The sequence below is a fragment of the Centruroides vittatus genome, unplaced genomic scaffold (genome assembly GCF_030686945.1).
Source record: "Centruroides vittatus isolate TY-2023 unplaced genomic scaffold, ASM3068694v2 contig_658, whole genome shotgun sequence".
Taxonomy (NCBI): Eukaryota; Metazoa; Arthropoda; class Arachnida; order Scorpiones; family Buthidae; genus Centruroides; species Centruroides vittatus.
In genome coordinates this window covers 1608644-1622489 of record NW_027122410.1, presented here as the reverse complement: position 1 = coordinate 1622489, position 13846 = coordinate 1608644, and the positions used below count along the sequence as shown (strand labels likewise).

The 13846-nt window shown below is 28.7% G+C and overlaps 1 protein-coding gene across 3 annotated transcripts in view; it reads left to right on the top strand.

Moving 5' to 3' along the window:
* Pp2A-29B (Protein phosphatase PP2A regulatory subunit A) overlaps positions 1–13212 on the top strand; it is a 39093-nt gene extending 25881 nt beyond the window's left edge. Inside the window, exons 8-16 of one of the 3 annotated variants that reach the window (XM_067276038.1) lie at positions 1473–1587; positions 1714–1870; positions 5111–5333; positions 6104–6164; positions 6259–6413; positions 8262–8404; positions 8475–8566; positions 12532–12583; positions 12690–13212. In XM_067276038.1, coding sequence (XP_067132139.1) covers positions 1473–1587; positions 1714–1870; positions 5111–5333; positions 6104–6164; positions 6259–6413; positions 8262–8404; positions 8475–8566; positions 12532–12551 — 966 coding nt within the window. In that variant the 3' untranslated portion in view covers positions 12552–12583; positions 12690–13212. Of the gene's footprint in view, positions 1–1472; positions 1588–1713; positions 1871–5110; positions 5334–6103; positions 6165–6258; positions 6414–8261; positions 8405–8474; positions 12584–12689 lie in introns of all 3 variants that reach the window. The other 2 variants (XR_010881480.1, XM_067276036.1) reach the window with 2 other exon arrangements.
* Positions 13213–13846: the final 634 nt, after the last annotated feature.

Sequence of the window (13846 nt, the reverse complement as noted above, 5' to 3'; positions counted from 1 at the left end):
ACATATGCTTGTTATTGTTTTTTTGTTATTAATATTTTATATTATGTATATATTTCATTTTTGTAATCTTACCATTTGACATGGTGCAGCATAGCCTGTATGGCTCTTGCACCAAAAAACCCCAATGAACCAACCAATACATTACCTGTAACTTGTACTGTACATAAAGATATGGAACTAAAGTTTTTCCTTTATAAATTTGTTGCTATAATTTATTTACACTTATTGGAAATTGAATAAAGTTCACAAATTGTTGAAACAGTATATGTAAACTAGGCTATCTGACATTCATGTGTTTTGAATAGTTTATAAGCGTTTTAAGAGAAGTCACTGTCCTAAAATTGATGAACAACAAGGATTGAAATCATCCTCAAAGAATTTGTTTCAGTGGGTCAGACATTGAATAAAGAACATCATGTACAGGTTTTAAATTGTTTTACTAAAAGCATTCGTTAAATAAAATTTAGCCTTCAGAATAAAGAGAGAGTGACTCTGCATAATAAACAATTTTATTTTGGAGTAATTAGTGTTTTGGTTAAATATGGAACAACATTAATAAATTGTTCTTTTTTGATTTCTCTTCTATAGCCTAATGTATTGCTTGCTATTATCTTAATTGATACCATAAAAATAATTTGTGGATATTGGGGACAATAAATATGATGTAACAAATTAAACTCATTTAAATTTATAGCTATTAAAGTGCTTAGCTTTTTTAATAATAATAAGTTTTTGTTTTAATTTATATTCTTTAAATTCACATAAGTAGTTTTAGGAATTTATTTCAGTTCCTATTTTGTGTAAAAGTGATAGTTATTATTTTAATTAATAAAAGTGGATGGATTTTGAGAAATGACAAAATAATAAGAGAAATTATTGAGAAATCTGATTACAAAATCTTCAAATAATATTCTTCAAATGATGATCACATATTTTTATGCATTAAAATCATTAAAGTTACTATTAAAATATTAGTAGCATCATTCTAATTTTTTCATTAGGGTTCTCAGAAAACATTTCTCTGTGGCCATACATACAGCTACAAAAAATAAATCATGGTTTCACCTGTTTGAAAACATATATATCTTGCAATAGCATGCACATTTCTCCATGTTTGTGATTTTATTATCCAAGATAAATTTTAATTGTAAACTGTCCAAAATGGCAGCTATTTCAATTCTTTATAATGAGTGTAAAGTTACAAAAAGAGATTCCCTTTGCAAGAGATGTTTTCAAACAGGTGCAACCATGATTTATTCTTTGTAGCTGCATGTATGACCATAGAAAAATGTTTTCTGAGAACCCTAATGGAAAAATTAGAATGCTGCTTCTAATATTTTAATAGTGTTTATTTTAAATTTCAAATGAAAATAATATGCAGTAATGTCAAACTTACCACTATTATCACCTTTTTCTATTTTTAAAATGAACTTTATTGTGAATTAGAAAAATACATTTTGTATTCTTTCCAGCTACAAAAAGCTGTAGGCCCTGACATTACAAAAACCGACCTAGTTCCAGCTTTCCAAAGTTTGTTAAAGGACTGCGAAGCCGAAGTTAGAGCAGCCGCAGCTAATAAAGTCAGAGGTATATGCAAAAACTGTTTTAAATTATTATTAGAGACAAATATGTAATAATGATTTTAAATATTGTATTAACAAGGTATTTGCATTTATAACTTATTTTTAAATATACATTGTTTATTATTATTAGATTTCTGTCAGAATCTTTCTGCAGATGTACAGGAACAAGTAATCATGACCAATATTTTGCCCTGTGTAAAAGACCTAGTCTCAGATCCAAATCAGCATGTAAAATCTGCATTAGCATCTGTAATAATGGGCTTATCTCCAATTTTAGGCAAACACAAGTATGTTTTTGATTTGTTTTTATATTTAATTATCTATGTAGAAGAAAAAATTTCAGTGTACCTAATAGAAATATTTTTAAATTTAAGTTAATATTTATTTTTACTTTAATATACATTAATTAGTTCGTTAATAATATACCAAATTTAATTTAGAATACATAGAAGGATGGGTACATTCAGTTAAATGATTACAAAAACAAAGTTAGTCTGAAAGATCTAAAACAAAGATTAGTTTATAGCTGTTAATTAGAGGACTGATACACCATAATCCATTGACATATAGAAGGAAATGGATCCATTGGTGCTTATGGTTTGTTAGAGAACCCGTAAGCTGGTCCTTTGTCTATGACCCATAGTTGAAAAAGCAAGATCTCGTACAAAAATTTTAAAAAGTACAGTACATGACCTCACCTCCAAACATTTAGCGATTGTGAATGTATATTACTTGACTCCACTACACAGGTAGATTTCTTACAGCAAGTGGAATTGATCAATAATGTTCTCATGTAACAGTTTGATTTCATATTGTTATCTGTTGAAATTACAACCTTACTTCTCTTCCCTCAGGGATCTATTATTACAGAAAATAGAAGAACCCACTTACCAACAGCAAATCTTAGAACTAATCATATGATATGTAACTTCTCTTTCTTTCAATTTAACCCATTTACTTACAAAACTCAAATGTACCCATCGGGGGCCCCCTTTCAGGGATCCTGTGTGAAATGCTTGTGCTAGTTAAAACAAAAAGTTATGCTATTATTCTTGTCAAAGATTATTACATATAAGATATGGACAGCATCCTTATTATTTCGAAGATGAAATCAGATACAGAAATTTTTTGCAATATTTGAGTGATAACCTCTACGGACTATCCTTAAACTAGATCAGTTGAACAATACAGGGACTCACTTTTTGAATCTTAACATTCTGTTTCATAATAGACACATACTAACTAGTATCTTTTACAAACCAAGCCATATCTCATTGTTCATTCTGGCAAACTTTGAATAACCCTTATTTTTACAAAATAGCAGTTTTCAGATCACTCACATAAAGAGCATTTACACATTATACATACATTGAAGATACTTTAAAGGAACTAAAACATTGTGTATTGCAGTAAACATGACTATCAGAAAAACCTAATACTTAATTTAGAACACATCTACATTATGACACCAAAGAGTCTCCAATAACAATCAAAGCCACACCTCCAACCCCATGCACATCATGGTCAAATATAACCAAGATTTATACAACTTGTACAGGAAATAGCTGGCAGCAGAAATGCTATGTTGGCCAACACATGCATGCTTACTATGGCTAATTCTGATTTTACATGATGGATTCATTGCTGGAAATTACATGTAAAAAAAATACATTGTATATATGGAAAATTAGAATAATTACAGACCTAAGAAATCAACAAAAATAATGAAATAAACCATATGAAAAATCTTGTTAGAATTTTTTTTTTTTTTTTGCATGTTATCAAATTTTGTTTCATATACATTGCACGTAAATAAAAATGAATTATAGGAACATAAATTTCATTTGAAAAAGCGAAAAAAAATTAAAGAATTAATGAACAAAAATTGGGCAGAATATTTAATGTGAATTATACATAAGATTTTATTCACTGTCATGTTCTGACAATAAACACACACTTTTGTGCTTGATTTCAATATTACTGCTATTGCTAAAAATGCTTTGGTAATCATGTTCTTTGTCTACAGGTGAAGTTCTTTTTGTGAACTTCACTTATTTGATTTTTTATAATAAAAAAAAAATGTGTTTTGTGAAAAATCATTTAAAAGCTTTTGTATATTTCATTAAAACAACTTGTGTAAAAGTAAAGTTAATTTTTTTTTAATTGTGTTAAATCAAAATCATTTTAAAAAGTTCATGTAAAAACAGAATTAACTGTAAATACAAATTGCTCCACAATGGAAAAGACACTACCATCAAATGTAGGATACTTGGCATATATACAGTTCTAGTAAAGGTCAATAGATTCAAAAACAACCTAGAGTACGTAAGTTTGACCAAATTCTCAAGAGTAGGCTTCTTACTCAAGAAGTTACGGGAACATTGATATGATATTGAGAACAAGTAACACACCGCAGCCTTATCCATATATGCCCCTGACAACAGCATACAAACTGAGTTGATCTTATCAGGCAATCCCTGCAAACTGACCATCTCAAAACTTTAGAAGCCTTAGAAATCTTTAGAGTTGAGAAAAAAGGAGGTGGTATGTTAATTTCAAAGATGCCAAGCATAAAAGATGCATTGTTCAATATGTTTTTGATAAACTGGGCTCTGCCAGCCCACTGTAGATTTCCTTATTTTTATCATGTTTTATTATTTAAAAAATAATCTTATTTTAGCTTCTGTATTTCAGTGGACATGGGATATATTGTTAAAAACCTCTTTATGTATATATTATTTTGATTTTACATGTTCTACAGATATTCTTTGATTAACATGATTAATTAATCCATTGATGCTACTGCATATATCAAAATCACATCAATCAAATACAGTTTACTGTACCTATGAACTCAACTGAACAATCACGGTCTGCTAGAACAAATTTTTGGTTAATAACAAATAATTTTATTTTAATTTTGTCATCCTTGAAAGAAGAGATAACACACTGAGATTTGTTGCAAGTTTATAAATTGTTGTTTGCCAATTTTTTTTTTTTTTGAAATTTCTCTATCAATAGCTTTTGGTCACCCCCTGGATGTTTCATATCCTTTGGTTCAAAATTTACTGAATGAAACTTTCAAAACCACATGTCTGGCATTTAGGAGCATCTTCACCATACACACTACAAATATTTTTTGCAGTTTGTAAAGATATAATATAAAAGAGATAAAAAGCATACATAATATGTTCAATATGCATATTATCTGCATACATTTCAGTTTGATTTTACACAAGTGTGAAATAAAAAATTTTAAAATAAGCTTCTAAACAAATAATATGGTGTCACATTAGCAGTAATGTGTTATGTTTTACAACTATCATAATTAAACTACATGTCTATGTTAAGTAAAGATAGCTGTTAATGGCACATTAATTAAAACTTCTGCCACCCACATAAAGGGGTTGTTGCAATTAAGTTTAGAAATACTAATTTAATTACATATATGTTTTGCTTAAGAAATTACACACGTACCAATTTTTTCAGCACAAAAATAAATCTGAATTAAATTTATATAATTTCAGTACCATTGAACATCTACTTCCTATGTTTTTATCTCAGTTGAAAGATGAGTGTCCAGAAGTGAGACTTAATATCATTTCCAATTTAGATTGTGTAAATGAGGTAATTGGTATTCAACAATTATCGCAAAGTCTCTTACCAGCTATCGTGGAGTTGGCAGAGGACACTAAATGGCGTGTTCGCCTTGCAATTATTGAATACATGCCTCTTCTAGCTGGTCAACTTGTAAGTATTTAATTTATTATGAATATTTCAATAATAATCAGTATTTATATTTTTTCAGAAATAAGCAGATGAACATTGTATTAGAATAAAAATATCAATTGTTAAATGACTACCAAAGATTTGTTGATTTAGTTGATCTGATTCAACTGACAAAAAATATTATATGATATAGTTAATAGCTTAACAGTGGCTGGAATTGCTTTACTATAGATTGACTTCTTATTTTTCTTCTGGGAAAATCCAAAATTGTTCATTAGTTTCTGATTGCTATAAAGACACATACATGAACAACACAAAACAACAATCAGTGAGAGAGATTATTTAGATGAAATGAATTTATTGAAAATTTATGAAATTATAGAATAGAAAATGAATGATGCTACTTTTATACTATTTTCATTGATTAACTTGTATCATTAGAATTAGAAGAAATGTGCGAAGAGGATAGCATTTTATATTTTCAGTGACTCTCACACTCTTTGGTGTTACCCATATGTTATTTTCAGATGAAATCTGGATGTCCCCCTATTCTGAGAATTACTGAGGTGGTAATTCTCAGTGTGGGGGACTCTCAATGTCACAATATTAAAAAAATTCAATATGAGAAATTTTAAGATGCAAAGAATAGGATTGAAGAATCTCTATCAAGATAAGACTTTCCATTTCCATTTAGATAAGGAATTTTCAATTTGTGGAAAGCATTTGTAAGATGTGAATTATTTTTATTTATTTATGAATGCTAATTCACTGTATAATTTTAACAATTGCAGGGTGTTGAATTTTTTGATGAAAAACTGAATACGCTGTGTATGACGTGGCTAGTAGATCATGGTGAGTTCATTTTTAAGATGAGTTGGATACTTTTTTGCTATAAATACTTCAGTTATATAACTTAAAATTACTTTTGTTTTCTCTTTGGTTTCAGTTTTTGCTATTAGAGAAGCTGCCACACAAAATTTGAAAAAATTAGTAGAAAAATTTGGTCCAGATTGGGCTACGAATACAGTCATCCCAAAAGTTCTTACAATGTCACGGGACCAGAACTACCTCCATCGTATGACATGCCTTTTCTGTATAAATGTAAGTTACTACTATAATTTAAAGTAGAAGAGCTGGTTTTGCTATCAGGCTATCAATTGGCTATTTAAGTAATAATTTAACTTTCATTTAGTATACCGTATTTTACGGACTATAAGACACACCTGAATTTTGGATGCAATTTTTCGAAGAAAAAAGTGCGTCTTATAGTCCATAAAATACGGTAATTCAGATTTGGTTTTCTGTAGTTTAAAATGTAAAAGTGATTATTTTAATTAAGTTTTGTAACATTTTCAAGTCTTTAAAATATTTATCTACATAAATAAAAAATTATTCAGTTGAATTTCTCTATTTAGAACGAGAACAATCTATGGAGGAGTCTGGCCTTTATTAAAGGCATATCTTTTAGATTTGTTTATATTAATGGAATAGTTTGATAGAAAGATTTCTGAATTACTTCAGAACATTTATTACTAATAAATTCAGCATAATTTTTTTTAAATCATTGAGAAAAAATTTTTCAATTTTGTGATGATTTTAAAAATATTTTGTTAACTATGAAATATAATTTATGCAATCTTTTCTTGGTTTACCTTCTAAAAAATGTTATAGTAGAAATACCTTGTGGTTACATTGATGCATGCTCTATAAGTAGAAATAATTGCTCTCTGCAACCATTTGTGCAAGCTCAAACATGCATTGTTTCTTGTTTTTTTACAATTACTTTAATGAATGTATACATAGCAATGGGTGGTCATTAAATTTTTCTCAAAATTAGAAAAGAATTGTAAGAAACCTTTATGGGATTTAAAAATTATTTTTGGTGATGAATTTTTAAGTGAGGTACTGGTTTTCCAATGGCGCACACATTTTCAAGAAGGGTGAAAATGCATTATGGATGACATGTGACCAAGTTGGCCAGTTATTGTGATGTTAATATATGACAGGAAGCCAGAAATAACATATCTACCACATGAACTGCAATGTTTAGGTACAATATTTGAAATTGTCTAAAGCAAGTAATTAATGAAATGATAATTAATTTTATATTATAATGTATTTCAGTTACCTTTTCAAAATGTGAAATCTTATTTCTTAATTTTTATAAAGTATAAAGTCAAAGTAAGACATTGATATTATCAAAACTAATTTTTACAAAAACTGTGTGTTTTAAATGAATAATAAAATATAAATGCTATTTTAAAGAGTAATGCAAATTTTCATTATTATTAAATATAAAAACAGCTGCAGAAGTTTTAAGAAAAATAATTGTATATTGATGTAAAATGTATTGTAATTTATGAACATTTATATTTCTGTATTCTGTATTTTTAGTCTTCTGAAATTGCCAAGAAAGAAATACATAACATACAAATGCAAATAATTAAGTAATTTAAGGTTTTAATGTTTTTTCTCGATGTACTCTCTGATGGATTATTACATTAGGTTATTTTGATGAGATAGTTATCCAAATAATAATTGTTTGTGTTATCATTGATTCAGATATACCACACCTTCTTTCATAACACTCCAGATACTTAAAGAAATAAATGAAATTTATAAAATATTATTTGTACATTTCATGAATATCAAGCATTTTAGTTTTCAGCAATATTTCTTGGAATTTGTGAAATATGCAAATGTTGTTGGCTACTTGTGACTTAAATGTGGCACTCATACTCAGTAAACTCGTGTAACACAATTCAGTTTCATATGTATTTTTCTATTTATTATTTTTGATTTTAAAACAGTTAATTCATTGTTTTATACACAAAAAGTGTTACTTTTTATGTAGTATTGATGCTTGAGTAATGACTTTCTATATCTGTTTATATTTCTATTTTTTAAGTTCTTATTCAGTTGATTGCAGAAGAAAAATTTTTATTTCAGGTCCTAGCAGAAGCATGTGGAGCAGAAATAACCAATAGATTAATGCTGCCTACCGTACTCGGACTGGCCAATGACAACGTAGCAAATGTTCGGTTTAATGTAGCAAAAACCTTACAGAGGATAGGTCCCATTTTGGATAAGGGGTAAGCAGATTGTTTTAGATTTTAATTTATAATTTTTATTCTGTTTAATAATACATTTGTTTATTTTCAGAACATTACAAAGTCACATTAAACCCTGTTTGGATAGATTAATGAATGATGCCGATGTAGATGTAAGATACTTTGCATCAGAAGCATCAGAGTGTAAGCATCTATTTGAAAGAGAAATTTGAAAGGATTAATCTAAATGTTTTTTGTTTTTAAATTATGATTTTTTAAAAAAAAATAAGTACATAACTCTTAAAAATTTAATTTATAAATTGCAACAACAAAAAAGTATTGCAGTTTTTAAAATTTATTTGGTACCACCCCTTTTGAGAAACTCTGGATCTTATCGGAAGAAATACATAAAAATAGAGAAAAGGATATTCAAATCTTTTACGATTTGTAATTTAGATATTGTAAATTTTTTTTAAAGATCAGAATATTACGTTCATAACAAATACTTTTAATTTTTGAAGGATTTGGTAATTAGAGGAAAAAAATGAAAAGCATGTTACTGCACCATTTTATCTAATAAATAAATGTATTCCACCTAGTGTATGTTTTTTTTTTTAATTTTATAATTATATATATAACAGATTTGGTATGGTTTAAAACTATACTATACTCAAACGTTTTTTCTTTTATATGTATTCCGAGATAATTGAAATTTTTCAAAAATGATTGATTTTTGAAAAATTTTAATATAGAAAAGTTTTAAGAATAATTTGTACATTAAACAAGAAGTCATTTACTACAGTTTTAAAATAAATGACCTTGTCTTTTTAATTTATAAAATGAGGATGATGATTATATCTTGTTTTGTTTTCCTGTATGTATCCTCCATTTTTGTTATCTTAAGAAAAATTTTAAAGTAAGGCAATGAAAAACTTCAATTTAATTCTTATATAAAGTGGTTCATTTTTGTTTTATATCTGTTAACTGTACAGAATATTAAGATATTTTGAATTTTATTAGGCATCTGTTCGATGTAATTAAAAATTTTTCATACAAATATTTCTCCATTACATTACATATTTTTCCTTCGTAAACAGTTTGGCGTAAAACTAAAATGGTGTTTTCTTGTTTTGTGTTGTTGTTAATTGGGGTTCAGTTTTTCAACAAAATATAATTTTGTTATAGTTTACAAATAGAGAAGTGTGTAATGAGGATCTGGAAAAATCCATATAAGTTTTTGTAATGTACTGTACCTTTTACCTCAGAAAAAAAGAAAACTATTAACTTAATTGTCATTTGAAAGGTGGTTAAAAGCTGTACATTATCTTTTATTTTTGTAATTATATAAGTCCTTACTATCAAATACTGCTGATTCAACTTTTGGTGTACAGTGTAAATTTCTGTACAAGATTGGTTTGCATTTTTAGATAGTACTTTGTGATGATTGATCAGTCGATCCAGTTTTTTGCCTTCCACTCCTTTTCATAAATGGCTACATTGAGAATTGTCCAAAAATCCTCATTACCCTAATTTCTGGCGTGTTTGCAGAGTCGTCGTTCTTTTCACAAAGGGGATGTTTTCTTGTCATAGGTAATTCAGTATCATTTCGGCACATTCTTGCTTGATCTGACCAGAAGACACATTCTGCCTGAGAACAGTTTTTGTCAGAATGTAAGGAATCAGCAGTGTCATATGTATGTGTGACATTCATTTAAGTATTGCTGGGCATTGAGAGCAAAACTTGACTTGACAATCCTTTTGGTCCCATTGCAATTCAAGCCAAAACCTTGTTCTCAAGTTCCTTTTTCTTGGAAAACTTGTTGACAGGTTTAGAAGATATATGTCATAAAATCTTATCACAGTGTATAGTTTTTCCTAACATTTTGTTGTATCAAAGAACTTATTTATTGCATTTCTTATAGAAAAGTAGTGTGTATTTTTGTGTCTTTTAATAAATACTATTGTATTTATTAATCACAAGAAAATGATGCTTGTCAATTTATTCTACATTATCATTAAACATAATCATTTATGATTTGATTGCACAAGAAAACATTATACAGATGGAATTAATTTCAACTATTCTTGCATAATATAAATGCAAAACATTTTGTAATGAATACTTAAATTGCAATATTGTTCAAGAAAAAGTTGATTTTACCATTGAAAAACTTTCATATAGTTTATTTTTAAAGTATGTAATTTTATACTGTTGTACTCATTATATACTGAAAGTTAAACAGACATTAATGCTTTTGTTTTATAATCTAAGTTTGAATAAAATACTCGAAACATTATATCCGGTTCCTAATTTTATGTGAATTTAGATTTCTGCCATTTTCATCATTTTATTTGTGTAAATCTTTACTTTCCAATTACTTGTTAGTTTAATTTTGGTTGGTCATTAAATTTATCATATATTTTATGCATTTTCTTTTTGCTCCATTCTACGTTTCGTTATTTTAAATCAATTTCTTATCCAACGGATAAACCGTAGTGTCGTTTCCTGTCATAAACGATCGGTTATTCGGGTAGTCGTTTCAATGGCCGAGAAATTAACTTTCGAAAGTAAAATCATGCCGTAACAAAATTCAAAGTATCTGAAAATTCTACATATGCTAATTTAAGTTCAAATTTGTGTATGTATTCAGCATGTAATATTTGATTAAATGTAATATGTAAACTGCAAAGAACAGAGTAGGAATGTTTATTTTTCTGTGAAATACAGTTCACTGAAAATTAAACATGTATAATGAAGTAAATCTCCAATAACAAATGATTCGTTCAAAAAGAAAAATTCTGCTTTGTATTAGAAATATGACAGAAATTAAATCTATTCGGCATTGAAATATTATAATTAAAATTAATGAGGTCCTTGTTACCGACACTATCCCTTTTGTAAGTTATTCTCTCTCGAATTTTTTCTTCTTTCTTTCTAGTTTAAGTGTTTCAATTCCACTTTATCTACTTACATTTGATGTAACATTTCCTGTGTTTGCAATCTGTTTAAACTACTATTTAATATTTATTGTTATTAAAGGTTAATAAGTGGTTTTCGACATTAATAATATGAAAATACAACGATCCATTTGTTGATTTGCTTTACGAATTTTCCACCTACCTTGTCGGTTATTCCCGTCGATGCTCTCGATTACATTAAAATATAAATTGTTAATAATCTTGCACCATTTGAATTTTACAATTTAAGAAATTGAATTTGTTAGTTAGTGATAATTCGATTGAGAGAGTTACTCGATAATTCCGTTAATTACTATTTGTTTAAACTAATATCAAAATGTACTGTAGAACAAAGTCGAGAGAATGTTTTTTGTACACGTAATATTTATCGTTACACACGGTTTATATTTAATATTTACAAAAAACATACTCGAAAAAACGTTCCGCCGGGTCACGAGAATGTAAGCTTTCAAATATTTTGGACAGTATTTTTATTTCTACAGTGTCTTATCAATGTTTTATTTAAATGTTTGGGAACTAAGATGACATTTTCTATTAAACTATCATTTGGTACAGTACTTGACTGTTGCTGCTACCATGTTTTTGCAGAAAGTTTTGTCTGCTGTTTTATGTAACGATACACCAGAGTTTTAGTATATTGTACAGTTAGTATTTAATTACAAAAACTGCTTACTTACGACTAATGAACAGGCTTATTACACACCCAGCCTATTTAACTAACTTATTCCAAAATGCATTTCGGCCTTACTGGCCCTTATCAATTGGGTGACAATTACCAATATTACAATATAGGTTAATAGTACAGTTATTACAAGTTATTACATACACATAAGTAAATACACCAGAATCCTATTAATAATCAGAGAGAGGAGCTTCACTGTTGATTTGCATATACTTTTTAATGTGCACTTTTATGAGATTATCTGTTTGTTTTGGAGATGGATTTCATTAGAACGTAATAGTGCATACCAGCTGATTAGTAGGGTTACAGTAATTCGAGCTTAATTAAAGCGGGGATATTTTTTCCACTTTTATATCCACCATTAAAGTCGAAAATGGTTGGATTAGCCATTACGCGTTACCCGTAAAATTGTAGCTTAAATTATATATATATATACGAAATGGTTTAAATTACTGTGACCAGACTTTACAGAAAATGAGAGAGTGAAATGAAGTTTTTCCTTTTACAGCCTTAACAAGTTTATTTTAAAAAATTATTGGCGAGAGGTCTGTTATTTCGAGGTAGGTACGAAGAGAATAGTTTGTACTTTTTTTTTTCATTAAAAAAAAGGTAAAAACTTAAATAATTATTGTTAAATTTGAAACTAACGAAAGAAATTCTTTTCAGCAATTGATTTAAACATCTTGAACATTGTACGTTAGTCGAATCTTACAAAAAAAAACACAACTTCAATAAAATAACAGCCGATTATTTGTTATCGAAGTGCACTGACAAAATTGATGAGGAAAATTTGACGTGTATACTATTTTAGGTGCAACGATATCTTCTAGAAAAATAACTTTCGTGTAATAATGTTTCTGTAATAATAATAAAAAGCAAATCATCTTTTGGCTGCTGTCTCGTGAAATTTTGCAGTGTGAATGTCCTCGTATCGACACCGGACGAAATATTTATTTTCACAACTGTGTTTACGTACCTCTGCCAAGCTTTCACGTGCGGTCTTTTCGGCAAAGTTACATTGTCGTTTTTTTTTGTTTTTTAGTTGTTGTGTTACTCGAATATAATTACTTTTTAAGTAAGATAACCATTCCAGGAGACATCTTAACATTGTTCGAATTCTTCTCTTTGTATGGAAATTTCTCTGCATCTGGCATTTATTAATCAAATAAAACATATTTAGTGAAAACCATTCTACTTTTTTTCTTCTTTATCCGCGGGACCCGGTACCTAACACCTCCATTCGTTAAACTTTTCTCGTGTTTGACGTTTCCTCGGGTCCAACATCACACCAAATTCCTAATGCAATTCGCTGTATTTGGAATCACGGTACGCCTGAAGTATTGTAATCGAGAAAATCCAAATACTAGATTTTTTTCGGTGAGATACTTTTCGACCGGGCTTTTTCGGCAGTAACCGAGGATCCAAAATTAGAAGTTAACCAATTACCATTCGCCCGACTAATAGGGGTTCGCGTACGCGAACTGATCCTTGGTTGCGGATACCTACGCGATAGTAGTAGGAGGGAGATTTAGGCTTCGAGAACGAATAAACAAATGTTAAAAACTCCAAAATGGAGCGGTTAGAATCGGAGTCGAAGGAAGGGACTGAATTACGCTTTGCTTTCGGGGTAATATGGAAATTACCCTAATTTATCACCATTTTTAAACGTTAATTCAATAGAGACGAAATACATTTGTTGTAGTCTGCGGAGTCTTATCCATAACAGCAACGCGTAGATTTGCCGGGTGATTTTAGAACGTCGGATGTTTTCTTGCCGTAATACAAGAATTAGAGATGAAATTTACAATACACGCCATTTTACC